The 27,459-nt window shown below is 55.7% G+C and overlaps 1 protein-coding gene across 1 annotated transcript; it reads right to left on the bottom strand.

Annotated features, from left to right (window-relative positions):
• Positions 1-15,145: 15,145 nt before the first annotated feature.
• On the bottom strand, positions 15,146-26,589 carry CBX6 (chromobox 6). The gene is made up of 5 exons (XM_012741913.2): positions 26,422-26,589; positions 26,218-26,261; positions 26,034-26,099; positions 25,854-25,920; positions 15,146-20,804 (listed from the first exon to the last, which is right to left on the bottom strand). The coding sequence occupies exons 1-5, from the start codon at positions 26,488-26,490 to the stop codon at positions 19,806-19,808; spliced, it is 1,245 nt and encodes a 414-aa protein (XP_012597367.1). The 5' UTR covers positions 26,491-26,589; the 3' UTR covers positions 15,146-19,805.
• Positions 26,590-27,459: the final 870 nt, after the last annotated feature.

The raw sequence follows: 27,459 nt of genomic DNA, 5'->3' as shown, positions 1-27,459 counted from the left end.
TCACCCCCCTCCACCCCCACCAAAAAGAAAATCTTCCTGTGATCTCAGAGGGTGGTAGAAATTCCCTCCTCCGTATCCTTGGGGGGCACTGAGCGTCATAGGTGGCAGGGAAGACCCTCCCCCCCTTGCAGTCTGTGATAGGTTGGCTAGCCGGCAGGCCTGGTGGGCAGGAGGACCAGGGCGGGAGGAACAGCGGAAATGGGAGTGGGCTGTGGCGTGGGGGTGGAGGAGGAGCCCTGTACTATCTCCTGTCAAAAATGTCTATATATATATATTTTGTTGAAAATTAACTTTGCAACTAAAAACTTTTAAAAAGAACCCTACTATCCTTCACAATTCAGCTCCAGCACCAATGTTCCATGAGGCCTTTCCTGGCCAATACGTGTTCCCAGGCTGGGAGGGTGCCCAGAAGGCTGTGGAGGGTCCCAGCTGTCTCCCTTTGGAGCCTGCATCCTGGACTTGCAGGAAGGCTCACAGCAGGGTCTCTGGACCTCCATGGTGACAGTTGTGGTCTCCAGGGGTCCTCACGTAGTGCTGCTGATGGGGAGAGACCCGAACATTTCTGAGGAGGCAACAGCCCTGGGGGACCCTGTCTGGCCACTGGGATTTTGTCAAGGGGTCCTAGGCATGTGCGCTACCCGCTCCCTCCAACACCCATCAGCATGATGTCCGTGCTGCTCGTGCCACTTCTGGGAGTCGGGGATTTTTGTCCAGACCAGAGTTGTAAGATAGGAATGGATCAAATGCAAGCTCTGCACACAACGAACCCCAGAGCCGTGTGTGTGGATGTGCGTTAGTACTCGCTGAAGCAGTGACCTGAAAACCCAGCCCAGGCAGCACGGCGTGGAAGAAGCATCTCCAGGATGGAGAGAAGGGCCAGACTCTCTGAAGACAAAGGCAGGCAGTATGTCCCCTGGAAGTCCTGGGGCTTCAGGGGGCATGGGGACTCCTGGTGCAAATACACGCAAAGACAGAACCACACAGATAACACCCCCAGGAGACACTGTCATAGGAAGCTCAGGGAAGGACAGGAGAGGCCAAGAGAAGGGGTTGCTGCCAAGAGAAGGAGAGCCACTGTGACTTGAGCACCAAATGGTGCCACCTTTACCTGAGTTGCCCTATGAGAGTTTGGCGACAGTTGAATAAGTGGGTCCAAAGGCTGGAGTCGAATCTTGTTTAAACTGGTCTATCCCCCAGAATGACTTTTAAACCTGTGATGTGAACATGTTTCTCCTCTGCTTATAAAAGATGGTGGCTCCCCATCTTTTATGGAATAAAGTCCAAACTCCTTAAGAGGCATTATTTCCTCATGATCAAGGGCACGCGTGCTGGAGCCAGAAGGCCTAGTTCGAATCCTGCCTCTACCTGTTACCAGTTGCACGACCCTGGGCAAGTTATTTAATGTTGGAAGACAATTACTAGGTCTCTGGTGTTTCTGCATATCTTGTGAAGAGAGGCAGTGACAGCTTTTGTTCAGGACGATTTCTTCAAGGATGTTTGTATGGTGAACAGCCTTGGAAAATAAAGCTAGTGTTCCCCTCTGGACCAGAGGGCAGGTTTGTTTGCCAACCAGAATAAAAAAAGTTGATATCTCTGGGGCAAAAGTTGGGCAGATTCGCTTGTAGCCCATCATAAAAGGTGGGGTTTCCTAAACTCGTGTGTGGTTCCTTGGCTGTGATGCAGACCTACTATACGTGCAGTATCCATCCAGGGTCCTCTGCATTGCCCTGTGGGGCACGACACCTTCACTGTGCCTCGGTTTTCTCATCCATAAACTGTGGAGTCATAGTAGGGTGCAGAACGCCTCGATAAATGCCAGGTCTTTCTATGTTAGCTTCTCTGGGCTGGCGAGACTCTCGGCGATCTGAACACCACTGACTCTTCCAGCCTGGGGTCTGATCCCTCACTGCCTGGAGCAATACGGAACTGTGCACAATGCCCCAAAGGCACCAGAGTGTCCCCTCTCTGTGTTCATGCTGTCCCCCTGCCTGGGGTGCCACTCCTCCATCTTCCTTGACTCATCTCTCTCCCCAGAGCAGCATGAAGCCCACCCAGGGTAGCTTCTTGGTGGATGTTTGCTGAACTAGTTCCTCACAGGTAGCGTTGGAGGCGGCGGGGGTCGGTAAGGACAGAGAGGTCCAAAGCCCATCTCTTCTGGGCTGTGGGGGGGACCCCCCTTCATCCTGACACAGGGTTCCTCAAGGGATGGCAGAAACGTATTCCCGGGGGGTGGGGGCCTTCCATAAGCCTGCGACAGTCCCTGCATTTTCCCTCTGAAGTCTCCTGTCTCCTAGGTTTTTAAATTGTTTTCACTTTCATTCTTTTCTTAGGTCAGGTTAAGGGAATTCTATTATAAACAACAAATATAGTCATTCATTCAAAAACTATGTTTTGAGACCTACTTTGTGCCAGGCACTGGGGAGAACCGTGAGGTGACAAGCTCGCGGAGCTCATAGCCTAGTGGGGAGGCCGGCCGCGAACAAAGGAATAATTAAATCAGCATGTTCATTTACCACGGTGATGAGAACTACAAAAAATCTAAAGGTGATATTATAGAAAGTCACAGGAGGATGGTGGGGGCAGCCGGGAGGTGGGCATTGTTCCTACAGTTGTCAGCAAAGGCCCGCGCTGGAGCTGAGGCCCGAGTGACCTGGGAACCAGCCGTGCGGAAGTCCGGGGAAGGAGGGGGTGTTCTAGGCGGAGAAGGGGATGGACTGGGGATTTGTTTTAGGGGTGGCGCTTGTCACTTGGGTCGTCCAGGACACTGAGACAGGGTTAGCAGTGCGAGTGGCTTATTGGCGGTTAAGGCCTGCGAAAGGTACAAGGGGAGGAGGCAGGGAGAGCCTCACACCCCAACACAGATCTCACAAAGTCTTCACCACCCTAACAGGGAGCTCTGGGGCCAGGGCCGCCTGTGAGGGGATCCCCACGTTAGATAGAAATAGCCAGTCTCTAACGCCCTTTGCACACTCAGTCATTGGCAGGAGCTGCCTAGAAGAGTGTGGCTTCAGCTAAAAAACCGGGGTGGCTCATGAAACTGGCCCGTGTCTGCTAACTGCCCCGGGTGCAGCTTGGTGGCAAGTTCATTCTTGAAGGGAGAGTTGGGGAGCCCTCTCTGGCTGCCATGGTCCCCCTTGCACCGTCAGACCCACCTCTCCACACGTGGTCAGGAGCAGCTCCTGCAGGGCACCAGTGGCTGCTCTTCCTGAGGGGACACTTGGCAGAGGGACGGTGGTGGATGAGCCAGAGCCCCCGCATCTGCAGTTGGTCTCAGGCCATGGGAGGGCCCTTGTCTGCCTTCTCCACTGTCCACTCTAACCGTGCTCCTGGTCACTGCGTCTGCTGATAAAAGCGGGGAAGAGTATTATTCTATTCCCTGGAGCCCACTAAAGCCCATGGTACAATGTATCTGCTCAATAAATGTTTATTGAACGGAGTTAAATCTATAAAGCAGGATGAGGGAGGAAGTAGAATTGGGCAGGGAACACCTTCAGACTATATTCCAGTCATTTCTAAAAGCTGGGCAATCGGATGCTAATTAAGTAACTGGTAGTTTCTGCCACAGGCACATGGCAGAGCTGGGATTTGAACGCAGGGCTTAAGATGACCCACTCATCTCAGATGGCCTGGGATTTTCCCAGTGACAGCGCTAAACATCTCAGGAAACCTCTCAGTTCTGGGCAAACCAGGACCATCGGTGACCCTGGCCATCTCCAATCCCTGTCCTCTCACCACAGTCCCTTGGTGCTGGACAGAGCGGACAGCGATCAAACACGTGTCTTGTCTTCCCTCAGCCCCCGTCCTTCCCTCGGCTCCAGTATCTCCCACTTTCCCCGCTGCCTGTGGGCCATGAGCTCCTCCAGGGCAGGGATCAGCGGCGACATCTCCTCTCTGTCTCCAGGGCCAGCCCTTATGGATGCTCAAACTCCCAGTGAAGGAAGATGAACCCCTCTTGGGATGTGCTTGTGGGCAAAGGGGTTTCTTCTCCCCAGGAGGTGACTACGTGTGGGCTGGGGACAAAGATAGCCCATCCTGGACATCTCCATCCTGAAGTCTCCGCCCAGGTCTGGTCTCAGTCTCCCCATCTATGAGGCGGAGCCAGTGGTAGTACCTCATGGGATTGTCATGAGAATTAAATAAGAGGACATGCGACCTTGTGTGCCAAATCTCCCCAGGGACTCTTACCTGCTGCTCTGTGTTCCCAGGGCACGGCCCAGAGCCTGCACTTAGTAGGTCCCTAGGACATGCCACACCCTTGCTCTTTATTCCTAGCATGTATTAGCTGCTCAACAAATGTTTATTTTCTTTTTTACTCCTTTGCCTTCAGTTCCCCAGGTGCCTGCAGTGCCTTCGTCCCAAGTCACCCTGCCCTTTCTTGGTCCCCTCCTGTCCCCTTCCTGAGCAGAGTTGGGAATCCTGTACACTAAGGCTCAGACGTGTATTCACTCAACGCACTCCAGTCTGGGCCCTCCCAAGCGGGGAGCAGGGCCCAGAAGTGTTTGCACATCAGTCGTGGATGCCGAGATTGGGCACCCAGACCAGAGAGGAGGGGTGGAAGCCAGGAAAGGGAGTACTTTCCTCTCCGGGGAAGCCCAGAGATTTCCATGCAGTTTCTGCCTCCCTGGTAGCAGCAAAAGGAGCCAACCCAGCTCGCAGATTTGGGCAGGAAGCGAGGACATCTGTTCCCACACGAGCTCACAGAACCGAGGAGGAAACGCGTGTCCTCCTGGTGGGGGGCCCTGGGACTTGGCTGGAAGGTGTGTGCTTGGGTCCAGGCCCAAGAAGGAAGGAGGAGAGGGAGTGGCCGGCTAACCAGGCTGACAGGGGTGGGGCGGGGGCGCCCGCACATCTCAAGGGCATCCCGCAGCCCAGTTGCTACTCCCGCTTCCTGCTCTACCAGCCTAGCCTCGCCCGTGGAAACCTGGGCTCCATATCACAATCTATTTCACAGAGGAGAAAACTGATGCTCAGCCATTTGCCCAGGGCCCCCCAGTCAGTAGGGGCACAGCTGGACCTGCTGTCCTGCAGAGGGCTGCTCTGCCCCTGCCCAATGAGACAGCAGCAGAGTCTGTGCTGGGACACTCCCCTCCTCTCTGTTCCCTGCACCCCAGGAGCCCATCTAAAGCCACCGCCCACCGAGGCCCTCCATGGCTCACCAGGGGTCCAGTGCAAGCAGTTTCTGCGGCACTCCTGTGACTTGTGCTTTCCCCAGGAGTCCATGGGCTTCTTGAGGCCCGATGCCTTGTCTTCTTCGTATGGGGGTCATGGGCACCTGGTGCACGTCCAGGGTGTGTTTGTTTGCTTCCTGTCTAATGGACCCTAAGGGCTGGCGGCCATGTCTGCAGCCCTTCTAGAAAAGGCAGGCTCAGATGGTGCCCAGGATGCTGCAGACACTGCACTTAGAGGCAGGGAAGCGGAGTTCTAGGGCTCGGGGAAACCTCCTTTCCCAGTCTGTATAATGGGTATGCACAGCCCTGTCCTGCCCATGGCAAGGTGGGGGAGACCTGGAACCTGGGTAGCCATTCATGTATGTCCAGCAAGGAACCAAGGGTGCCTGGCAGTGACTCCTCAAATACCATCTGTTTCCTGATCTAGCTCAGAGTGCCCAAGGTGAGCCCTAGAAGTGGAGCAGGTCGGGAGACTCAGGTAGAAGGAACAACACCCGAAGCCGGGGGGAGGGAGGAAGCCCTGCTGGCGGGGCCCCTTCCCACTGCTGCCCACCGAGCTCGCCAGCCCTCGGGCCCACCTTGGGGTAGGTCCACGCTTGGGTCTCTCCCCTCTCAAGTTTTCCTGCCACCAGCACTAGCCACAGCCACCAGCCAACTGTACCTACATATAATTTATTTTAAAGATACAGAAACTGAGAGCTGGGGAGGGAAAGGGACTGTCCCAAGATTCCACAGCAAGGAGGAGGCATGTGACAGTGATGAATGCTGACGGTGCCCCAGGCACTGTTCCTCAGAGCTCTTCATGTGATAATTCACTTAAGCCTCACGGAATCCCAGTGGAATTAGTGTGCTATTAGCACCACCCTTATTTTACAGGCAGTGATGCTGGAGCACAGAGAGGTCAGGCAACTTGCTTCAGGTCACTCAGCAGCTAAGTTGAGGAGCTGAGATTCAAAACTAGACATTCAAGCCTGTAACCATTGGGATATACTGTCTCTGTAGACAGAGACCAGGGCGGGGAAGGCCAACCTGGCAGGCCTGACCCTGGGGGAATGGGCTGGGATTCGTGGCAGGTCAGGAATGTCAGAAGCGGGTTAAGAGGGCCGGTCAGGAGGAGAAGCGGCGATAGACGGGCTGTTGCTGCAGCCTTGCCCACTCTGGACAAAACTGCATACACAGCCTTTTTAGTCACTCTTGGGTTTTACCTGATCTTTCAAGATATTAAAATAGTCTAGTTTAATAGAAAACTTTTAAGCTCTATTCAAAGCTTCTCCGCTGTCCCAGCTCTAGCCTGCCTTAGACTCAAAGACCTGGGTGACAGGAATGGACACATGGTGGGATGCTCCTCTAAGACCCCAACTTCATCTGCTGTCCCCATCCTCCTGTGCCTCTGGATTCGCCAGGGCTGGGGCTTGGGGGAGGGAGGAGAGAGAGGTGGCAGGTAGATCTGGCCTGGCTGGTGCACGTGTTCTCAGTGGGTCAGGTGCCTGGAAGCTGCTCTTGAGACCCATCGCTGAGCACCTCCCACCTGCAGCTCCCACCTGGCAGAGCCTCCTCTGGCTGGCTGGTTTATAGCCCCTTTCAGCACCTGGCTCCCCAGGGAGGGTCTCCCGTCCTCCCTGCCTCTGCCCTCTCCCCTGCCTCCTGATCCGTTTTCAAAATAACTCTCAACGCAGCCACAATCTTTCAGCTTCACACCAGGGATGTGGGAAACACACTCGCACCCTGGCTCCCAAAACACTGTTCCCAAAGCAGCCCCAGCCCTGCCTTCTGGACACAGGACACTCCAGCCAGCCCCTCAGCTTTGTCCCTGGTCACCTCATCTCCCAAATTCCGGGGGACACGTGTCATGCTCTCTGGTTCTCTGATGCCCCCTCACCTGTCTCTAAAGAGACCTCCCTCTCCAGTGTCCCACCACCTGCATGGCTTCCTAGCCCCTCTGCCTTGGAGCGTGAGGGGCCGGGAGCATTTTTCGTTCTGCCCTTCTGCAAGTCTGCACTTTGGAATGGGTACTTGGTCTCTACTGTCCTCACCTTGGGGGTCTGGGCTGGAGAAGACAGCAGGGTTGGAAAGGAAGGGCTGGATTGGAGTGACATTTCCATTCAGGGGTCAGTTAGTCACAAGCGCTAGTGGATGGCCAGAAAGGAATGAGTCAAAGACGAAGCACAGGGTTCAGGTCCCCACCAGGGAAAGGGATTAGTCAGGCAGCCTGTGGGGGGGCAATTTGCAGTGGGGAGATTGGTTTTGAATGTTGAGTTTGAGGGCATCACATCAAGGCAGAGTAGAGAGGTTGAAAATATAGACTTTGAAGTCGAGAATTTGGATTTTAATCACAGCGGCACAACTTAACTAATAGAGTCACCTGGAACAAGTGACTCAGCCTCTGTCTCCAGTGTTCTTGGCTGCACCACGGGAGGACTTATGCAAAAGTGAAACTTGAATGTGCAGCTCAGAGCTGGGCTCATGGAGCACCCAGCAGAGCTCCCTGCAAACCTCATTTTATTGACGGGGAAACTAAGGCACTAAGGACAGGTGAGCAATATGCCCTGGATCCTGCACAGCCAGGCAGCCCAGCTCCAATGACTTTGCTATTAACCACTGTGCCGTGGTGGCTTGGTGGTTAAGTGTGACTGCACGGGGTCAAATCCTGGCCCTACCACTTAGGAACTTCTGAGCAAGTCACTTCACCTTTCCAAGTCTCAGTTCCCTCATCTGTATGTTGGGGCACTGTGCTCTCTGGTGCTCTGGCTTGAATATTTTTCCCGTCCAAAACTTAGGTTGAAATTTAATCTCCACTGTTGAGGATTAATGCAATACTAGGGGGAAGGGCTTTAGGAGATGATTGGGTCAAGAGGACTCTCCATTCATGGATCAATGAATTAATGGGTTATCATGGGAGTGGGACTGGTGGCTTTGTAAGAAGAGGAAGACCTGAGCCAGCACACTCATCCCCCCACCGCCTCGGGACTCCACAGAGACGTCCCACCAGCAAGAAGGCCCTCACCAGATGTGGCCCCTTGACCTTGGACTTCTCTGCCTCCATAACTGTAAGAAAGAAATTCCTTTTCTTTATAAATTGCCCAGTTTCAGGTATTTTGTGCTAAGCAACAGAAAAAGGACAAAGATATCTGGGTTGTGGGGATTTAATGAGTCCATTCTTGTAAAGTCCACTCTATACATGTTACCTTTCCTTAGAGTAATTCTGAGTTGGAAAGGATAATTAGAGGAAGCTCCCTCCCCCATTGTATGGAAGATGACACAGAGACCCAGAGAGGGGGATTGATCAGCCTGAGATCACACAGCTGGCAGAGCTGGGACTCGAGCCACTGTTTTTCTACTAGCCTTAAGCCGTTCCATGGGAGGAGGACATTAAGAATTGGTGAGCAGACAGCTAGGACTCTGGACTGGAAGTCAGAGTTGTGGTCATGTCTGGGCACATAGATCTAGAAGGTCTCTCTTCTTACCCATCACCTCCTCCAATCCTCCCAGACAACCCTGCCAAGCAGGGCGTCCTTGTCTCCTCTACAGGTAGGAACACCGAGGCCCAGAGAGGAGAAGTGACTGAGTGGCCTCAAACCAGGCCACCGGACTCCTGGGCAAGGGTCTCTTGATGATGTCTGAGTTTGAAAGGTGGGCAGTGGCTGAGCTCCCAGAAGGAACCAGAGATGACAGGAGTGGCAGGAGTCCTGCTAGGATGCACAGAAAGCACACCGTGTATGTGGACAGGGGTTGCCAAGGGAGCCAGTGACGGGACCATCATTTTAATGAGTCCCTTTGGGAGACAGAGTCCACATTTGCCTTTTCCAAATTGTGTCCTGTTCCTTTGCTCACAGCTGGGAGTATCTGAGACTTAATTGAGAACTCCTAGGGACCTCCAAATCCACCTGAAAGAGCCTGTTGCTCACGCTGGCATTTCAGACCCTAAGGCCTGATGGGCAGGAGAAGTTGGCAGGGGACTTGTCTTTATGTCACAGGACCGAGGACCCCTGCCACCCGGCCTTGTTCCATTTCCATCAGCCCAGCCTGGCTCTGCAGGGATGTTCCCGGGCCTCTTGCTCATAAAGGCTGGTTGCTGGAGGCCGTCATGTCAGCCGAGGCGCCTGCCTTTGTCTTGCTCTGAGCTCACTCCTCCTTTGGAAAAGACTTTGGTATCAATTTGCTCTAATGAAGGCCGCATCCTGTCTAGTGGGTTCGGAGGGGGACTGCTCCCATCCAGCCACAACGCAGGCTGGCTGTGCACCCCGTGTGTCTGCTTGCCACCAGCCACTGCACATCCGGCCTCAAATCTCATTGTCCTCACGACTTTAGAGGGTCGAGAGAAAGGCAGGGGAACGGGAGCTGGGCTGCTGTCCAGATGAGATGAAGTTTTGGTTCCTAGTTAGCTTTTTGCTATTGATTTTGGTTCTTTCCATTTTTCAATTTTTAAAAAATTGTGGTAAAATATGTCGTACACAACATACAATTTACCATCTTAATTAACCATGTTTCAGTGCACGGTGCGGCGGCGTTAGGTGCGTCCACGCTGTTGTGCAGCCATCACCACCACCCGTCTCCAGAACTCTCTTCACCTTGTAAACCTGAAGCTCTGTCCCCATTCAACACTAGCTCCCCCTTCTCTCTCCCCTGACCCCTGGCACCCACCATTCCACTGTGATTTTGGCGACTCTAAACATCTCGGATAAGTGGAATCGTGCAGAGTTTGTCCTTTAGTGACTGGCTAATTTCACTTAGCATGGCATCCTCAAGGCTCATTCATGTCGTGCCGTGCCGGAGCTGCCTTCCTCTTTAGCCCCTTCGGGGCCGCGCTCACGGGCGGGAAACCTCGCCCACAGCCGGCACTCACAGTCCGCACGACAGTCTGTGCTGTGCGTGGACGGCGGATCCGTTTTGCTCCTGTGTGATGAGGAGAGCTTGAAAGCACTGAAAGCTTGTTTGACTTTACAGGCAGCTTTACTTGTCATGTAAAGCAGGACAGGTAACATATGCATATATGTTTTCATTACGTTATTTTTAAATGTTCACAATTTTATTTTGATAAATGAAAAATTAGAAAAGTCACATCACGGCTGTTGGCTAAAGTCGCTGTGCGCGGTCATCTGTGGCTGTCGGCTACAGTCGATGTTCATACTGAAGCAGTTCAGGCTGAGTGACGATTCTATCAAATGTGTAGGCCACGTTTTGTTTCTCCATTCATCCACTGATGGCACTTGGGTTGCTTCCACATTTTACCTATTGTGAACACTGCTGCTATCAACATGGTACATAAATATCTCTTTAAGACCCTACTCTCAATTCTTTTGGGTGTATACCCAGAAGTGGAATTGCTGGATCATATGGTAATTCTATTTTTAATTGTTTGAGGAACCTTCATACTGCTTTCCACAGCAGCTATGCTATGTTATATTACCACCAACAGTGCACAAGTGTTCCAACTTCTCCACATCCTTGCCAATACTTATTTTGGTTTTGTTTTCCTTTTTTTTTTTCTTTTCATAGCAGCCATGTTAATGGGTATGAGTTGGTGTCTCATATAGCTTTTCTTTGCATTTCCCTAATGATTAGTGATGTTGAGCATCTGTTCACATGCCTGTTAACCATTTGTTTGTCCTATTTGGAGAAATGTCTATTCTAATCCTTTGCCCATTTTTGAATTAGTTTTTTTTTCTTCCTGTTGTTGAGTTTTAGGCATTCTCTATGTATTCTGAAAATTAATCCCTTATCAGATATATGACTTGCAAATATTTCCTCCCATTCTGCCCGGTCCCTTTTTACTCCGCTGATAGTGTCTTTTGATGCATAAAATTTTAAAATTTTCATGAAGCCCAATTTATCTATTTTTTGTTGTTGTGGTTGCCTGTGCCTTGGTGTCACATCCAAGAAACCAAGGCCAAATCCAATGTCAGGAAGGTTTTGCCCTATATTTTATTCTAAAAGTGTTTTAGTTTTAGGTCTTACATTTATGTCTTTGATTCATTTTCAGTTAATTTTTGTATATGGTACTAGGTAAGGATCCCACTTCATTCTTTTCACGTGGGTATCCAGTTTTCCCAGCACCGTTTGTTAAAAAGACTGTCCTTTCACCACTGAATGGTCTCGGCACCCTTGTCAAAAACCATTTGACCATATACGTGAGGGTTTATGTCTGGGCTATTTGATTCCATTTGTCTATGTCTGTCTTTATGCTCGTACCACACTATTTTGGTTACTGTTTGCCATTGATTTTTAACCTAATTACATATGATCTGTGATGCCAATTTCTTGAAATTTATTGAGAGTTTCTTTATGTCCTGCTACATGATATACATGGGAACTTTTGGAAATCTTCATGGCATGTTTGAAAATAATGTGTTGGGTGCAGGATTCTATAAACACTATTTGTTTTGCTGTTTATCTCCGTGGCTTCTTGTGTGTTTTGTAATTTTGAGTGTGAGCTCACATTTGCAAGAGTTTTATCTGTGAGAATCCCGTGTGGCCTTTATTGTGGGCGGGGCCCTCCAAAGAGCTACTGCCACAAGCTTTGTGGTGTAACCTACCCCAGGTTTTTTCTTCATATTAATTTCTAGACTTGGGAGTTCTGGGACCATGTGGGCAATACAAACCCAAACCTTAAATTTGAGTTAGGGAAGGTCTAGAGTTACAATTTCTCAAGAGAGAATTTTTTTTTATGTTTGTAACAGAGCCAAAAATGAGCCCAGACAACTTCTTTGACATCTCCCTTTGCAAAAGGGTGATTTTTCCTCAGTTTGCTTTTTCATCAGGGACATGGGTCCAGTTTTATTCAAGCATCTTAGTTCCAAATCTACACTGGTCAGGGACTCAGCCGTTGTCTCCCAGCCTCTATAGGTTTAAAATCCAAGATCCTTAGTGACCAAGATCAACAAAGGCCAATGCCTTCTCTTCCTTCTGCCCCCCTGGGTTACCCACAGGGGTAACCTGAAGGGCGGCCAAAGGATCAACACCTGTTTGTCACTCTTTTTGGCTTCCTCTTTGGTTTTGGTCCCTGTTTTTTTTTTTTTCTTAAACCGACTCGGGTATTTTAAGGATTTTATGTTACATTTTATCCAGTGTCTGTAAGAATTGTGTAGCAGGACAGAAGGTTCCATCCATCATGGCCCAGACCTGGGTTCCATTCTCTCTGCCTCTGAGCCTCCTGGGGAAGCCCTCTTGCCCCTGGACTCCCTGGCCTCACTTCCTCCTGACAGGGTGAATTGTCCCTCACCGGCTGTTCATGGGGAAGAAAGGCATGAGACTGGGGAGATACGGTGGGAGGCAAGAAGCTGGATGTTGGCCTCTGGAATTTCCCGGTGACCTCCAGATTTAAGCACCTAAGTCCCTGGTGGTCCATCCAGGAGGGCTGGTGACCAGTCACCTTGGAGCTGAGGTGCTCTCAGGGACAAAGGCTCTTCTATAGGTTTCTCCACAGTGCCTGGGCATGGGCGGGTAGGAACTCCCTCCAAGCCTCAAGTCCACAGGTGGCAATCCCCCCTAGACCCTCTGGCTGATTCACTCCCAAGGTGTCCTCATCTGAACTCACCTTCCCCCAAACAGCCTCCTCTGACAGGTTCCAACACCCACTCCTTTGCTTCATCAGATATGCAGGCGCTTGCTAAGAGGCTCCGTCTTGAAAGCTCTCAAAGGCCTTTGCCCCTCCTAGGACACTCCCCCGAGCTCCCAGCTTCCCTGGCAGAACGCTCAGGTGTGCGGATGTCCAGAGGCGGGGCTGGGCCTGTCCCCTGCCCTTCCTGTGTGATGCAGCTGCTGTGGATCTGGTGTCCTTGTGCTCGGACCTCTATAGGCCCTGTGGCCCTTTTGAAGTTCAGGCTGTTCCCAGCAGCCCGAACAGAGAGGTGCAGGGTGGGCTGGCAGGCGTGCTGGCTATTGAGAGGAATACGACTATTTCATGCAGCCTCTCTGACTTCCCTCTTCACCACAGGCACAGCCTGGCACCCATGAGAAAAGCATCCAACTTTCAGCTTTTAAAAAACGACCAGGTAATTTTGCAGAAATAGTTGTCCTCATCCCATCTCACCTCCACGCCTTACCTTGCCCCAGTCCTGAGCTCCCCCTGCCACTGACCTTAGCTCTCGGATGGGCGTCGGGCTCTGCACGCTGGGTCTGAGCGCTCTCATTTCAAACCCTAGCGGCCATGGCCTCACTCTCTAGCCCTCAACTCACAGAAGGACATTGCTGCTCTAACGGCAGGACATGTGACAAGGGACAGTAGTGACTAATTTCAGGATGCACCTGCCTCCCAAGGGCAGCCCCCATGTCCTCACTCCCTGAGAGCTCAGGGCTTGGGGCAAACAGATGGGCTGGGGTGAAGGCCGACTGCAGCGGACGGGCCTGCCACCTGGGGCAAGTGAGTGAATTACTTCACCCCTCTGGCCTCCTGCGCCCCACAACTGCTCCTGCTCACGGGCTCATAGGGTGCTGGTGAGGGACGCGGGCTAGGACGGGCGAAGTGCTCACGTCACCAGTGCCTGCATGCAGTAAGTGCACTGGTAATTCAGTGCTTTTTAAAAGTAGGTACTGAGTGAGGGCTTTCTGGGAGCCCTCACTAAGGCATGTGCTCAAGATGACAGGGAGGTGGCCAGGTGCCCTGGAGGAGGCCCAGCCCCAACCTCCCAGTTGGCTTCCACTGCCCTGTTGGCACCACTGTGAGTCCCTTTTGCACCTGCCTGCCCGGCGGCAGCCCCTTACCCAGGACCAGGGACACACTCCGGTTTGTCTTGCTGGCCCCTGGCTGCTTCAGATGGGCCACTGGCAGTGCTCAGAAATGGCTGGATGAGTCTCGGTGAGTCCTAGGTCCACTTCCCAGTCACTGTCCCTGCTAGTAATGGAGGCCTGAGCTTGGTGACAGAGAAGAGATGAACTGGCCGGTGAGGTGGCTCAGGCCTGTAATCCTAGCACTCTGAGTGGCTGAGGCGGGAGGATTGCTTGAGCTTAAGACTTCGAGACCAGCCTGAGCAAGAGCGAGACCCTGTCTACTAAAAATAGAAAAAATTAGCCAGGGATGGTGGCGCACACCTGTAGTCCCAGCTACTCTGGTAGCTGAGGCAAGAGGATCACTTGAGTCCAGCAGTTTGAGGCTGCAGTGAGCTATGATGAAGTCACCGCACTCTAGCCTGGGTGACAGAGTGAGACTATGTCTCAAAAAAGAATAGAAAAAAAGAAGAGCTGAATCAACGGCCAACCCGTGTGCTAGGCGCTGAGCTGTGGACAGAGGAGATGACATAGCCCTGACCTTAGGAATGGGGGACAGACAAGGGCAAGTGGCAAGGGGAGGACTCTTGGGGGCAACAAGGAGCACGTGTGGGGTTGGCTGGGGAGGGAGGAGGGAGGAGGATGGAGGTGGGGGCACCCCCTGCAGCAGGGCCTTGGCTGCCAGGCTGGGCCCCTGGGGGTGCAGGGTGGGGAGCTGCTGGCCAGGCCAGGGCAGACCCAGGGGAGTTTCATGGTGCAGGCAGAGGGCAGTGAGGAAGGGAAGCACTCGAGATCGCCTCCTATCCAAGGCCTGGCAAGCAGATGGCCACAGGACACACTGGGATGGAGCTCCAGGGTAGAGCACCAGGCCCCCAGGGAAGGCACAGGAGCCCGCCTCTGTGGGGAGTGGGCACCTCATCTCATCATCGCCCTAGAACACAAACGTGAAGGACGGCTGTTCAATGAACCACGGGGCAGCTCCTCAATGAAACGCAAGGCGCTGCGTCGAGGGACCCACCCTCCCACTTGCACCACGCACTTACCCACCAGTTATTCTCGAGGGTTCGGAAGTAGCAGGTGCTCTGCACCCCCGGACCAGCTCGTGCGGAGGCTGCGGGCTGGCGAAGCATGGGAGGTGGGTGCCTGGCCCTGGCGGTGGAGGGACAGCACTGCCCACCCCTCTGTGGCAGGAGGGCCCCAGGCCTGATGCTTTTGGAAGACCAGTCACCACAGGAAGAAATGAGACAGACACACCCCATTCCAGGGGCTGGGCCTTAGCTTCGGAATGTGACAATTTATTCGGGGAGTAAAAGAGGCTTTTCACTCCCCGTTCCTGGCGTTGATACAATATTGAAGAGCAGCAGAACGAACGTACAAGACAGAGTAATCGGCACAGACCCACCCTCCCCCGGCCCAGGAGCCACGAACCCAGAGCAGAGCCCACACCCACACCCCAAATTAGGTGTCTTCTCCACCACGGGTGGGGCAGGTGGACTGGGGGACCTGCCCCCCACACTGGGGTGGCACCTCCATTTCCAGTCTCCTGCCAACCCCACTATTTTCCCATCTTTAACCACTGGAGGCAAAGTTTAGCCAGCTGGGAGCTGGATGGTTGAACCACAGACAAAGGCAACAACACTTCATTTTAAAAATGAGAGAAAAAAGAGACAGTGCCCCTCCCCAAATATAGAGCTATATATGTATATTTTATATATATAGAATTCATTCGTGCACAATTCATTAAATGAACTTTTCAAAAATTAAAAAAATTATAAGATACATATTTCTTTAGGCCTTTGTGTTTTTAAATTAAAACCAACAAAAAGAAGTCTCCCTCTCCACTCTGCCCAGCAGCAAGGGTGGCCAGAACTCCTGCTGCTCTTGCAAGCGCGTCCCCATCAGACCATGGGTCCCCCTTGGCGGGTCACACCCCACGCGCGCGGCAGGCAGCGCTCACGTTGCAGTGGAGTGTGACTCCCTCAAGGCTTGCAGGGGGTGGTGGGACCCCACAGGCCCAGGGCCGTCATTGGTCCCCACCCAACCATCCCCCTATTTCTGCGCCTTGGTGACTGTCCGCAAAACAGGGGTCGAGGAGCCCCTCTCCTGGAGTTGGAGCCCCTAATTCTGGGCTTTCTCAATCCGAAAGGCAGACAAGGAAAAAATGAAACCCTTTAACACCTTCCTTTTTTCTTTTAAGAAGTGATTTCTCAAACCATGCAAGCCCCAAACAGGCTGCCTTGGGCAAGTGCATGGGAGCCCAGAAGCAGAGCTGGCAGGTGAGGCTCCACCGTCCAGCGCGGGCGAAGTGCAAAAAAAAAAAACAAAAACAAAAACAAAAACCAAACTAAAACAAAACAACAAAACCACACACAAAATCCCAACAAACGAAACAGAAAACGTGAGGGAAAAGGGGGTGCGTCATCTTGGGTCTTCAGATGGGCTGGCTGTGGCCAAGCCCCCAGCTAACCCAGCTCCCTCCTCTGGGCCACCCTCCAGCCTTGGGCAGGCCCACTGGCCTGGCTCAGCTGCCAGTTTTGTGCTGGCTGCAGGGCTTGGGCCCCACCTTCTAAAGGCCAAGGCATCTTGCGCCCCCGTCCCTGCACATCCCCCCAGTGAAGCAGTTGTGCCTCTTAGAACCTGTTTCCTCCTCTTTGAAAAGGGGCAATCCCCCACTCCGCCTGCCTCACACTGAGGTTGGGGACTTGATCATCACCTCTTCCCAGACCAGAGGAAGGATGAGGCTCATTTTGACCTTGATCCCTCTGCAGGACGAGAATAAAGAGGGGCTGTGGGTGGCTGGAGGCCCCAGTGCCAGCAACTTCCACCACACCCGGCACTTGGCAGCTGCCTGGACATCAGCAGCACTTACGAAGAGGCCTTGCCGCCCAACACACTCATTTCACAGATGGGCAAAGTGAGGATCAGAAGGGCGACAGACAGGAATGAGTCCCAACTTTCCATCTCAAACCAGAGACATCAGACCTCACCCATTTCCTATGACACGTGGGTGGGGAGGGGGTGCACTTAGGGGAGATGAATGATGCCCCACCCAATACTGAACATTGGAGATCGGGCTTTGGGGGTTACCTCACATACAAAAATAAAGCAAACCAGACTGCAACTTCTGCTTGGTAATTAGGCAAATGGAAAGCAGCAAGGGCTGGAGGAGGGGCCCACAGGAGGCCACGGGTGCAAGTGTGTGTGGGGGCAGGGGCCCCAGGGAGGGAGGTAAGGAGGGCTGTGCTCACCCTTGGTCCCATCCACTCAGGCCCCCCAGGGGAGCCCCGGCCTCGAGGCAGGGGCAGGGCAGGGCTGCCTGGCTTGGAGCTCAGGGCAGCAACCTGCTCGAGGTGTGCAAAGGGGTGGGCACTCCCTTCCCCCACAGCTACACGGGGTCAGTCTCAGCCAGGGATTCTCCCAGAGCCACAGCTCCTGTCTTCCTGAAGTCTTTCTTCCCTCATCAGGCCAGGACGTCATGGTCTATGGGGTGATGGGAGGAGAGATGCACCCCCCATGGTGGTGGTAGGGACCAGATGGCCCAACAAGCTGGCAACGGAGGGACAAGAAACCAAGCTACCTCCTCGCCAACCTTAAGGGTCAAATCACCAGCGCTGAGCCCTGGCAGCCAGGACCCCGCAACCCCCTCCCAGCTCGGCTCCCTCACCCCGAGCCTGGCCCCTGCAGCTGCTGGCTGGCTCCCTTGGACTGTCGTCCTTCCCTTTGAGCGAGGATGGGTGTGGCAGTCTAGGCCCAGGCCAGCAGGAGGGTGGGCCTTCTCCACGGAGCCTGTGACCCCAGGGGACCCGCCAGCTGGGCCCAGGCCTCCGCCCTATTCCTAACATTGCCACCTCACCTGTGCAATCACTGCGTTTCTAAATTTTTCTTTAAATATCTCTTTCTTCCCCCCTCCCCGTTCCCCTAGGAATCCCACAATATTTTTTTCTATCTTTTTTCTTTTTTTTCCTCTTTTTTTGTTTTTGTTTTTTTGCAAAACTAATTCTTTCACTTTCCTGTCATAAAATCACCTCTGAAAACACAACTTCTTTACAAAAAAAGTCACGAATGACACGGACTCTCAGGAAAACACATTTCTATGGTCTCTGAAAACACCTGTAACTGGCACCCAGGTGGTCACTCACCTGGGGGAGGGGCATAGGGGGAAATCACCTCTCGGGACAGAGGAGAAATACCAGCCCTTATTTGGGGGAGAAGCCAATTGGCACTTGGACGGCCACAAAGCCAACACGAAGGGCGGGGGTGGGCTGGAGGAATCCAGGAGTGTTCTACATCCGGGCGGGGAGGGGGTGGCAGGGGGCCACGTTACAGCCCCTGGCAGGGAGGTCAAGAAGGTGTCCTCCCATTCTTGGGACCAAGGACGCGTGCTCTGGGTGGATTCCCTTCCCGCCTCGCTTCTGCCTCTGCCCTGGCGCTTCTGAGCGCAGGTGCCCACAGCTGCACATGCCAGGAAGCCAGCTCCAGCCACGCGCAGGAACACGCCACCCTTGCCCAGCCGAGACCAGGGCAGGGCTCCAGGGCTGGCTGGAGGAGCCCCTAGTGCTGCTCCTGGGACCAACACCCTCACGCTCCTGAAGAGCACAGGCCCGACTGTCTCTCCCCTTTGGCCTGTGTCCCCTCTCGATGCCCAGCTCAAAGCCGGGCTGTGGTCTTTGCCACTGGCATGGACACCTCGGCTCCCTGGCAGCAGAGGGAAACAAGCTGCCCCGGCACCCGAGACTCCCGCTGCTCCGAGCAGGCTGGGCTGTGAGAAAGCCTCAGCGGCCAGGAGCAAGAGAGGGGCTGAGGAAAGTCAGGAGACCCCTGGGAACATGGTCCAGGCCTCCCCGTCCTCCCGGACACCCAGCAGGAAGGGGAGGCTCAGAGTGGGGTCTGCTCTTTGCTCCAGGCTCCACACCACCTCCCCAGTGAAGGCCTGAGGTCGGGCTGACCACCCCACGAGGAGGGCAGGGGGTGTGGGGCCCCCAGCACACCTGGGCCAGCAGGGGAGGCCTGGTGGCTTCCACAGCACACTCCCCAGGCCCGAGCGCGACTCCCGGGCCCACCGAGGCAAGGGAAGGTCCAGGCCTTCAATGACCCTGTTCTGAGGAACTGTATAGGGTGCCCGGATGGCCTGGGACCTAGCACCCAATGCACACACAACCACGCACACACGCAAGCAGGGCAGATGCACGCGCACACCGCAGGTTCCACAGCAGGTTCTCACAGCACCTTTGGTCAAGCGCTGAAGGAGCCTTTCGATGCCGGAAGGCTGTGGCAGGGCAGGTTCTCTGCCAGGTCCTCCCACCACTGAGATGGGGGTTAGGAAAGTGAAGAGTGGGAGTGGGGCTGAGGGCCCAACAGCAAGCAGGGAAGACGGAGCCTCTGAGGCCCTCGCTGCCCGGGAGGGAAGGGCTGGGTCTGCTCTCAGCCTCAACCTGTCTGGGGCCTTGCCAGGGAGCCATCTTGCCCCCTCCTGCCCAGGCATCTGCAGGAAGGAAAGGGACCATGCCCATCCCGGGCAGGGGTCTCCTGAGGCCCCTTGCAGCTGCCAGGTTAGCACCGAGAAACCAGATGCTGCGCACGAGAGCAGGAAGCAAGCTGGGGAGAGATGGGCAGGGTGTGGAAGGGGCAGGTGAACCCTGGGCTCTGGGGCTTCCCCAAAACCACCCAGTGGGCCCCACCATGCGTGGGCAGGGAGGGTGCCAAGGGACAAGAGGGAGCACTTCTTGGTGTCCTGCCTGCCCCAGGCCCAACCCATCCCAGGGCTGCCCCCACCCTGCAGCCTTCTAGGGCTCTAACTGCCCAGCCCCATCCCTGGGCCAGCACCAAACCATGGAAAAAGCAAAGCACAGGGGAAGGCTGGGGGCAAGGGTGGGGGGAGCAAGAGTACGACGCTGGGCAGGAGGCCCCCCCAAGCCCCCACCTCAGTGGAGCCCCTCATTTGCTTGCCCCACCGCTGCTACCCCCACCTGCAGCACCTGCTACCCCTGCAGCCACCTTCTCGAAATCCTCTGGGTTGCAGAACTCCTTGATAGTGACGGTCAGGAGGTTGCTGGTGACATCAGTGACAACCACATTGGAGCAGGGAGACATCTCCGGGCGCCAGTCCCCAGCCTCTGGCTCAGAGGAGGCACTGGCGGGCTCGGGGGCCGGGGGCAGTGGCTGGCCAGTGGCAGCAGTGACATCAGGGGGCACACGCTTGCTGGTGGCTGCCGACTCAGGAGGGATGGACAGGTCGAGCACCTCAGGCTCACGCCAGCTGGGGACAGATGGGCTCGTGGTCTCGGGGAGCAGCTTGGGGGGCGCATCATCGGGCTCAGAGGAGGACTGCGGTACCGGTGAGGGGCAGCCAGAGGAGCTGGAGCTGCGGGCGTCATAGGGGGCAGCGGGGGTGGCCAGGAGCAGCCCGGGGCCCGGGGAGGCAGTGACGTCGGCCTTGCTGGCAGGTGGGGGGGACAGAGGGGCGGGCGGGGGCTTGTACAGCGCGAAGGTGCCGAACTTCATGTGGCGGATCTGGGTGCGCAGGATGCTCTCGCTGAACTTCTTGCTCTTGCCGATGACGCGGTTCCTCGAGGGCACTTTGGGGCGGGCCAGCGCCCCGGCCCCCTGTGGGGCGCCCGCTCCTCCCGCGCCCTTGTCAATCACCTTCAGGTTCAGGATGATGCGGCTGCGCTTGGGCTCCCGAGGTTTCACCTTGCGGTTGATGATGCGCACCGTCTCCGAGAAGGGCGAGATGGGTGGGCGCAGGCCGGGGCTGCCCCCCTGGGGGTCTGGGCGGGGCAGGGGGCGGCGGGACATGCGGTGGCAGCGGCGGATGTCCTTCTTGAGCCGGTGCACGGCTGCGCTGGAGTGCAGCTTGGGCGAGGAGGCGCTGGCGCTCGGCTTGACGGAGAAGTGCACGTCGCTGATGCGCAGGGCCTCGGCCTGGGCCCGTGCCTGCGGGCAGAGGGGTGGGTGGGACCTCAGGGCCGCCCGCTGACCTCCTCTGGACAACACTGCGCCCACTACCCCTGAGTACAGCCTCTTGGTAAATGACCCTGAGCACATTTAGGAGAAATCAGTGGTACTCATGCCCCTGACTTACAGAGAAAACAGGTTCAGGGAGGTGAAGCAACTTGCCTGAGGTCAAAGTCAGGACCCTTCGTGCAGGTTCCCAAACCCAGTGTGTGTGTGCTACCACCTACTGCTCTGCTAGTGCGGTAGCAGACGGAAACAAATGGCCCCACAGCTGCCCTTGCTGACGTGGACCAGTGCCGGGGTCAATGATCTGGAAACTGCAAGGGGGGCGGTGGGTGGGGAGAGGAGTGGCAGGAGACAGCCCTTTGCCCAGAAGCCCCTGCTCTGTGAAGATTCCCAGTCCAGCCTAGAACTCCCATGGACCCATTCTTGGTGATAGAAAGGTGGGTCCTCTCGGCTCCACCCACCTGCAGGGTCCCCAGTATCTCGTGGTCTCAGGTCTTTGCACAGGCTGACCTCCAGCTCTGATGTGCCTCCTTAGCTGGTCACCATCTCTGGACAGGCCCTTGGCCTCCTGATGCTCCCAGCCCCTGGTGCTTGCCCTCCTGGGTCTGATCCATCTGTCTGCCCCTGTGCTTGGGTCACGGTGGACTGGTGCCAACGGACCCCAAAGCCTGGGTTGGACATGGGTGAGGTGGGGGCAAGCCTAGAGGTGGGACCGACCACTCCATATTCTCTGTGCAGAGGTCTGTGGCAGCCAGGGATACCGTCCCAGGCTCCTGGGCCCACATGTCCTTCCAGTTATTAACTCTCTGAAGTCCCAGGGTTCTGCAGCACCCCTGCTACCTCATGGAAGACCTGGTGTGGCAAGGCTCTCAAGAGACTCTAGCTTCCGGTCCAACCCCCCTGTCGTCAGATGACAGGGCATGGAGGGAGGGCAGGGGACTCACAAAGCCATATAAGCTGTCCACCATGGCCAGCCCTTCCTTCACTAATAAAGGAACTAGCAAAGAAGGGCCAGCAGCTTGGGTGTGCAGCTGTGAGCACACATGGCCTCTCCCCGCTGGGACTGCTCTGTCACCAGGAAGACACAGGCAGTAGAGCAGTGACTCGGTGCAGGTGCAGTGAAGGGAGAACAGGGCCTGGGGGAGCACAGACTGGGGCACACAGTCCAGTCTTGGTAGCTGGAACATCAAAGATGGGTCCCTAAGTAGGAGAAAATCCTGTTCCTGGCTGAGCACTGACCATGCCCTCGACAGGCCCGAGGTGGCTGCTAAGACAGGCAGATGGTGCAGGCAGAGCGTCCTGTGGGCAGAGCGCCCAGTGGCGTGAGGGACACTGAGTCGTCGATGGGACGTGAGCAATGGCTGGGGGCCTCGGGCAGTGCCAGGATGGATCTGTGCTTTACACACTCTGGCTCCTGGTGGGGCAGGGAGGCCGTTAGGTAGTGACTGCCTTGATCCAGGTAGGAGATGGTGGGGGCAGAGGAAGGACATGATCAGTCCATGAGGTCCCTGAGGGTGGGATCTGGAGTCTCTGCCTCTCACTCCCTACAGCACTGGGTGCTTAACCAGTACCCGGGAGGGAGCCTGTATGCCCCTTAGACGAGGCTAGACTGTATTTGACCACAAATATTTGTGAGAGGTGGACAGTACGGGTCCTGTGTCCCCCCCTTCCCTCAGGCTGCTTATTCTCAGAGATGGGAAGTGCCCATGAACCAGCAGGGTGAAATACCCCCTTCTGGGTATTTAACCCCCAGAAGAGGCGTTTGCTGACTTCCGTGCTAAGCGAGGACGTCTTCATTTACAATGTGGGAATCCTATCTCCCCCACGGGAGAAGGGCCCTCCCAGCCCAGGCTTGGCACTCCTGGGGCTGCTTGGGCAACAGTCCCTTTGACTACTAGATGGCAGCACACAAGGCCCAGCCTGCCCCCCCACTTTTGAGCCACATGAGCTCCCTGGGGACTGGGCCCTTCAAATCCCTTCCCAGACAAAGGCAGAGAAAAGCCCAGGCCTTCCTTGGCATAGCAAGTAGGGGCTCTCGCCTAGCAGGTTCACGCCTACAGCATGGGGGACTCCCACTTTCTGACCCCTGGGGGTTAGTGTTTACTCTTTCCAACAGCCTGAGCTTCCCATCCACTATAGTAATGAGTCTGTCAGAGTCCAACGGTGACAGGCAGTGGCTGGGGGAGTGGCAAAGAGCGTGGGCAAATGGCAGGCCCCGAAAAGAAACCGTGGCTCAGTGGGCCTCGAGCCTAACTTCCCCCATTCTCAGGGCCATTCACCAGGAACTACTACAGGTGCTCTTGTGATGATCAGAGAACGAGGCACCTGCTTAGCCCAGCACCTGGCATGCGGCAAGTAACTGACACTAGATTTACCCACGGGTGGCAGGCTTAGAGCAATCACCTTTTTCTAATATACGCTTCCCAAAGTTTCCATGAGAAACACTTTATAATTCCTATGTTAATTTTTGAAAAGGGACTGGTTTACCTTCCCCACTCTCCCCAGATTGAATTCTTTGAAGATGGGATCTGGGTCTGCCTGGTGAATTAAAAATAACTGCACGGTGGCTCACACCTGTAATCCTAGCACTCTGGGAGGCCGAGGCAGAAGGACTGCTCGAGGTCAGGAGTTCGAAACCAGCCTGAGCAAAAGACCCCATCTCTACTATAAATAGAAATTAATTGGCTAACTAATATATATAGAAAAAAACAGCCGGGCATGGTGGTGCATGCCTGTAGTCCCAGCTACTCGGGAGGCCGAGGCAGAAGGACTGCTCGAGGTCAGGAGTTCAAAACCAGCCTGAGCAAGAGAGAGACTGCGCCCCCCCCCCCCCCGTCTCTACTAAAAATAGAAAGAAATTAATTGGCCAGCCAACTAAAAATATATAGAAAAAATTAGCCGGGCATGGTGGCGCATGCCTGTAGTCCCAGCTACTCGGGAGGCTGAGGCAGAAGGATTGCTTGAGGCCAGGAGTTTGAGGTTGCTGTGAGCTAGGCTGATGCCACAGCACTCACTCTAGCCTGGGCAACAAAGCGAGACTCTGTCTCAAAAAAAAAAAAAACTGCAGGCAGTATGTTTGCCGCACCCTGACAAGGTGCCATGCATGGCTGGGGGCCTGGCACGTAGACAGCATGTAAGGTTAAAGCACCTGGACTCTACCACTGACTCTGTGGGCAAGGCATTTATCCCCTGTGGCCTGTTTTTCCACGTGTAAAATGGGGAGAATGGATCCTATCTCATGGGTTGTTCTCTTCAGAGCAGATGATGGCAGGCAGAGCTATTTGAGTTTAACCTGCTGACTCTGACAGAAAGCACCCGCAGGGAGACACAGAGCAGCGGTTCAGCCCAAGCTGATGTCCACAGCCCCTTGCAAACGTCCGCATTAGTCTCCAACTGCCTGTTTCTTAAGATCCACATCATGATTCTCCTGTCTGCTTCTATCCCCTGCCCCACCAACTCTGCAGCCTTCAGTTCCCTGTGTGTGCCCACATTCCCCTAGAACCTGACATGTACTCCTTGAGGGATAAGACAAAGAAAAGGAAATGGGATGAAGCCAGGAAGCTGGGTGGTGGAACCTCAGGTAAGTCACTTCCCCTCTCTGGGCCTTGATTTTTTTCATCTGTGAAATGGGGACAATACTCCCCACTTCACGGGCTGTTGAGAGAATTAAAGGAGAAAATCCATGTGGGGGGGCTCAAGTAATCTACTGTGTTAGAGCCATAACCAGCTCAGAACTGGAATTATCAAGAAAAAAGGTACTTTGTGTATCAATGCTCATGGTCATTACTTGCTTCGCCGCTAGAGGGCACTGAGAAGCCGCCACTGCCCATCAGCCTTCCCGCCGCCCCGCCCCATTCCTCCAGGAGAAGCATCAGGGTTAAGGTTATTCCATGGACCCCCTAAGATGTGTGTCGGTTCAGGGTGGGGTGACAGAAATACGGAATTCTGGAAGCCAACATTTCACTTCTGCTTTAAGTGCAAAGCAAAGCCTTTGTAGGGGGTAGGGATGGTAAGTCAGGGTGGGGTCGGGGGAGAGGGCTGGACAGGCCCACCCCACCCTCTGGGCTTTGAGCCTTTCGGACAACTTGGGAGACGCTGAGGTTCTGCCTTCATTTCAGCACAGCCTCTTCCCTGAAAACAGTCCTCCTACAAAGTGCCATCTGTCAGCTGGGAAGGGGCCCTTCAGACATCTTTAGCACTATGGGGAGACTGGGGTGGCCCAGTGAGTCCCACCTGCACCGCTCGCTGTCTGCCACCACAGGTAATTTGTCCTTCCCTTTCCCAGACTCTGTTTTTTCTCTTCAAAATAAAATAAAAACCTAAATTCTCCAAGATGGCTTCCTCTGGAAGTTCTTCCCTCCCTTGCCAAGGCTAATACGGTGTGTTTTCACCTCCCCCAACCCTATCCTCCAGAAATTGCCAGAAGTGGGGGGAAACTGAGGCTCAGAGCCCTTAAGTCAGTGGTTCAGCGTGGGTTAGGTGATTTAAGATCAAATTCAAATTGGATTCCCAAGTGAGGAAGGGAGCCACGCAGAACAAATCCTGAGAGAGGGAGAATGTGGGAAACTGGGAGGGAGAGGCAGGTGCCCCCCCAAATCCTCTCCCTGTGCCCTGCCCCAAGGTGGGACCTCACTCGCTCTCCCCTGGGGTCTAACTCCAGCGCATTGCTAATGGTTTCATGGCTGGGGGAGATAAGGGTTCTCACGAGCAGAAACGGTCCCCCCAGCCCCCACCTGCCCCGGCCACCCCCTTCCTGGAGCCCCGCGGATGCCCCCAGACCCTGGTTTCATCAGCGAGGACTATCCCCACTCCCAGGCCCCTCTTGCTGAAGCTGAAGCAGAAGCCGGCCACGGCCTGCTGCCAGGGGCTTGCCGGGGGCTCACAACCACCTCTGCCCAGCTGGGGCCCCTCTGGAAAGGCCCGCCCGGCTGGGCGGCCGCGGGTCCGTCCCTCCCTCGCAGGCCCCGTGCTGAGCTGGGGCTGGGGGCCCGAGCGGGGGCTGCTGGGGCTGGGCCAGGTTACCTTCAGGAGGAAAGTTTTGGGTTTGGGTCCCCTCTTCTTGGGCCCATACAGCTCACGCTCCCTCTCCCTGCGGCCAAGAAACGCCAGAGGTTAGGAACAGCCCCCGCCGGGCCCCGCGCCGCCGCCCGCCCGGGCTCCCGCCGCCCCGCGCGCCCCGCGCGCCCCGCGCGCCCGCCTCACTTCTGCTCGAAGGCTGCGATGAGCCGCGAGTCCAGGATGTTCTCCTCGGGCTCCCAAGTGCTGTACCTGCCGAGTCACACGGCACAGAATCAAACGCAAGCCAGCGGCCAAGGCGCGGCGGAGCGCGAACGTGCCGCCCAGGCCCGGCGCCCGCGGCCCACCCCGGCCGCGCCGCGACACTCACTTGATCGCCCACCCCTTCCATTTCACCAGGTACTCGATGCGGCCCTGAAAAACAGAGGGAGAAACGGGGGAGTGGGGGCGGGGAGGGTGCGGGGACGCGGGGCGGCGGCGGCGCGGGAGAGCCCGGCCGGCGCACCGCTTCGCCCCGGCCCCGGCCCCGGCCCCGGCCGCGGGGAACGGCGGCCCGCTCCGGGCGGCGGCTCACCTTTCGGATCCGCCGTTTGATGATGGATTCGGCCGCGAAGACCCGCTCGCCCACTGCAGACAGCTCCATCTTGCTCAGCGGCACCCACAGCCCATAATACTCCTGCTCCCGCGGCCGGTGCGGCACCGCTCGCGCACGCGCCGCAGCGACAGGCCCCGGCGGGGCGCGCGCTCGCGTTCCAGCTGCGGGCCGTCACGTGACCCGCCTGGCCGGCGCGCCGTTGCCAGGACCTCCCCTCCCCGGGGGCGGTTGCTAGGGAAAGTCGGCGGTCGCGGGGCGGGGGCGCGCGCTGGCTCTTAAAGGGGCCGCCTGGCGGCCGGCGCTTTGGCAGCGAGGCCGGTGGGCGACTGGCTCACGGGGAGCCGGCTCGGGCGCGGTGCTGTCTTAGGCTTTTCGCCCCCTGTCCATCTTCCCAGCCCCGGTCGCCGACACCTTCTTCCCTCCTTTTGAGACTCTCTGCGCGATTCTCGCCAGGCCGCGTGCGGGGAAGGGTGATGGAATCCTTGGTTTCGGCGCCGCTGCGCATCCTCCCGCAGAAGTCTGCAAACAGTTAAATATGATACAGCAGAAATGCATTTGCCGTTGCCATGCCAGGCCTTGCGGGAATTTCTTTAAAACATTGCCCCCCCACACCCCGAATCCATTATTTATGTATTCGTGGGAGTGTGGTTTTGTAACCAGTTCAGATGAGTTAAAACAAAAACGCCACCGCAGGAAAGGGGGTGCGGTGAGTGAGGCCGAGACGATCCGGTGCATTTGCTCGTCGGCCCACGTCTGGGCGGCACCTCCGCTCACCCCAGGGCTCACCCCAGGGCTCACCCCAGGCCGGGGAGACTGCAGCGAGGCCGATGTGGCAGTGGCGGGAGGCGGGAGGCGGGAGAGGCCACAGCGCGAGGACAGGCTCCCCACGCCCCAGGCTGGGCCCAAAGCAGGTCATCCTCGGGTCATTCGGCAGTCGGTCCTATCTGTGTTTTCTGATTCCCAGACTCCTGCCCCCCACCTCCTAGGGTGCTTCCGCCATTGCTCTTGGGAAGACCA

Source organism: Microcebus murinus, chromosome 10 (genome assembly GCF_040939455.1).
Source record: "Microcebus murinus isolate Inina chromosome 10, M.murinus_Inina_mat1.0, whole genome shotgun sequence".
Taxonomy (NCBI): domain Eukaryota; kingdom Metazoa; phylum Chordata; class Mammalia; order Primates; family Cheirogaleidae; genus Microcebus; species Microcebus murinus.
This window is presented reverse-complemented; position numbering and strand designations above follow the sequence as displayed.

Excerpts from the sequence above, each read along its gene's own strand:
- CBX6 (XM_012741913.2), bottom strand. The coding sequence starts at position 26,490 with ATGGAGCTGTCTGCAGTGGGCGAGCGGGTCTTCGCGGCCGAATCCATC. Across the intron at positions 26,262-26,421 it reads TCAAACGGCGGATCCGAAAG|GGCCGCATCGAGTACCTGGT; the intron begins GTGAGCCGCCGC and ends TCTGTTTTTCAG. Across the intron at positions 20,805-25,853 it reads CCAAAACTTTCCTCCTGAAG|GCACGGGCCCAGGCCGAGGC; the intron begins GTAACCTGGCCC and ends CTCTGCCCGCAG.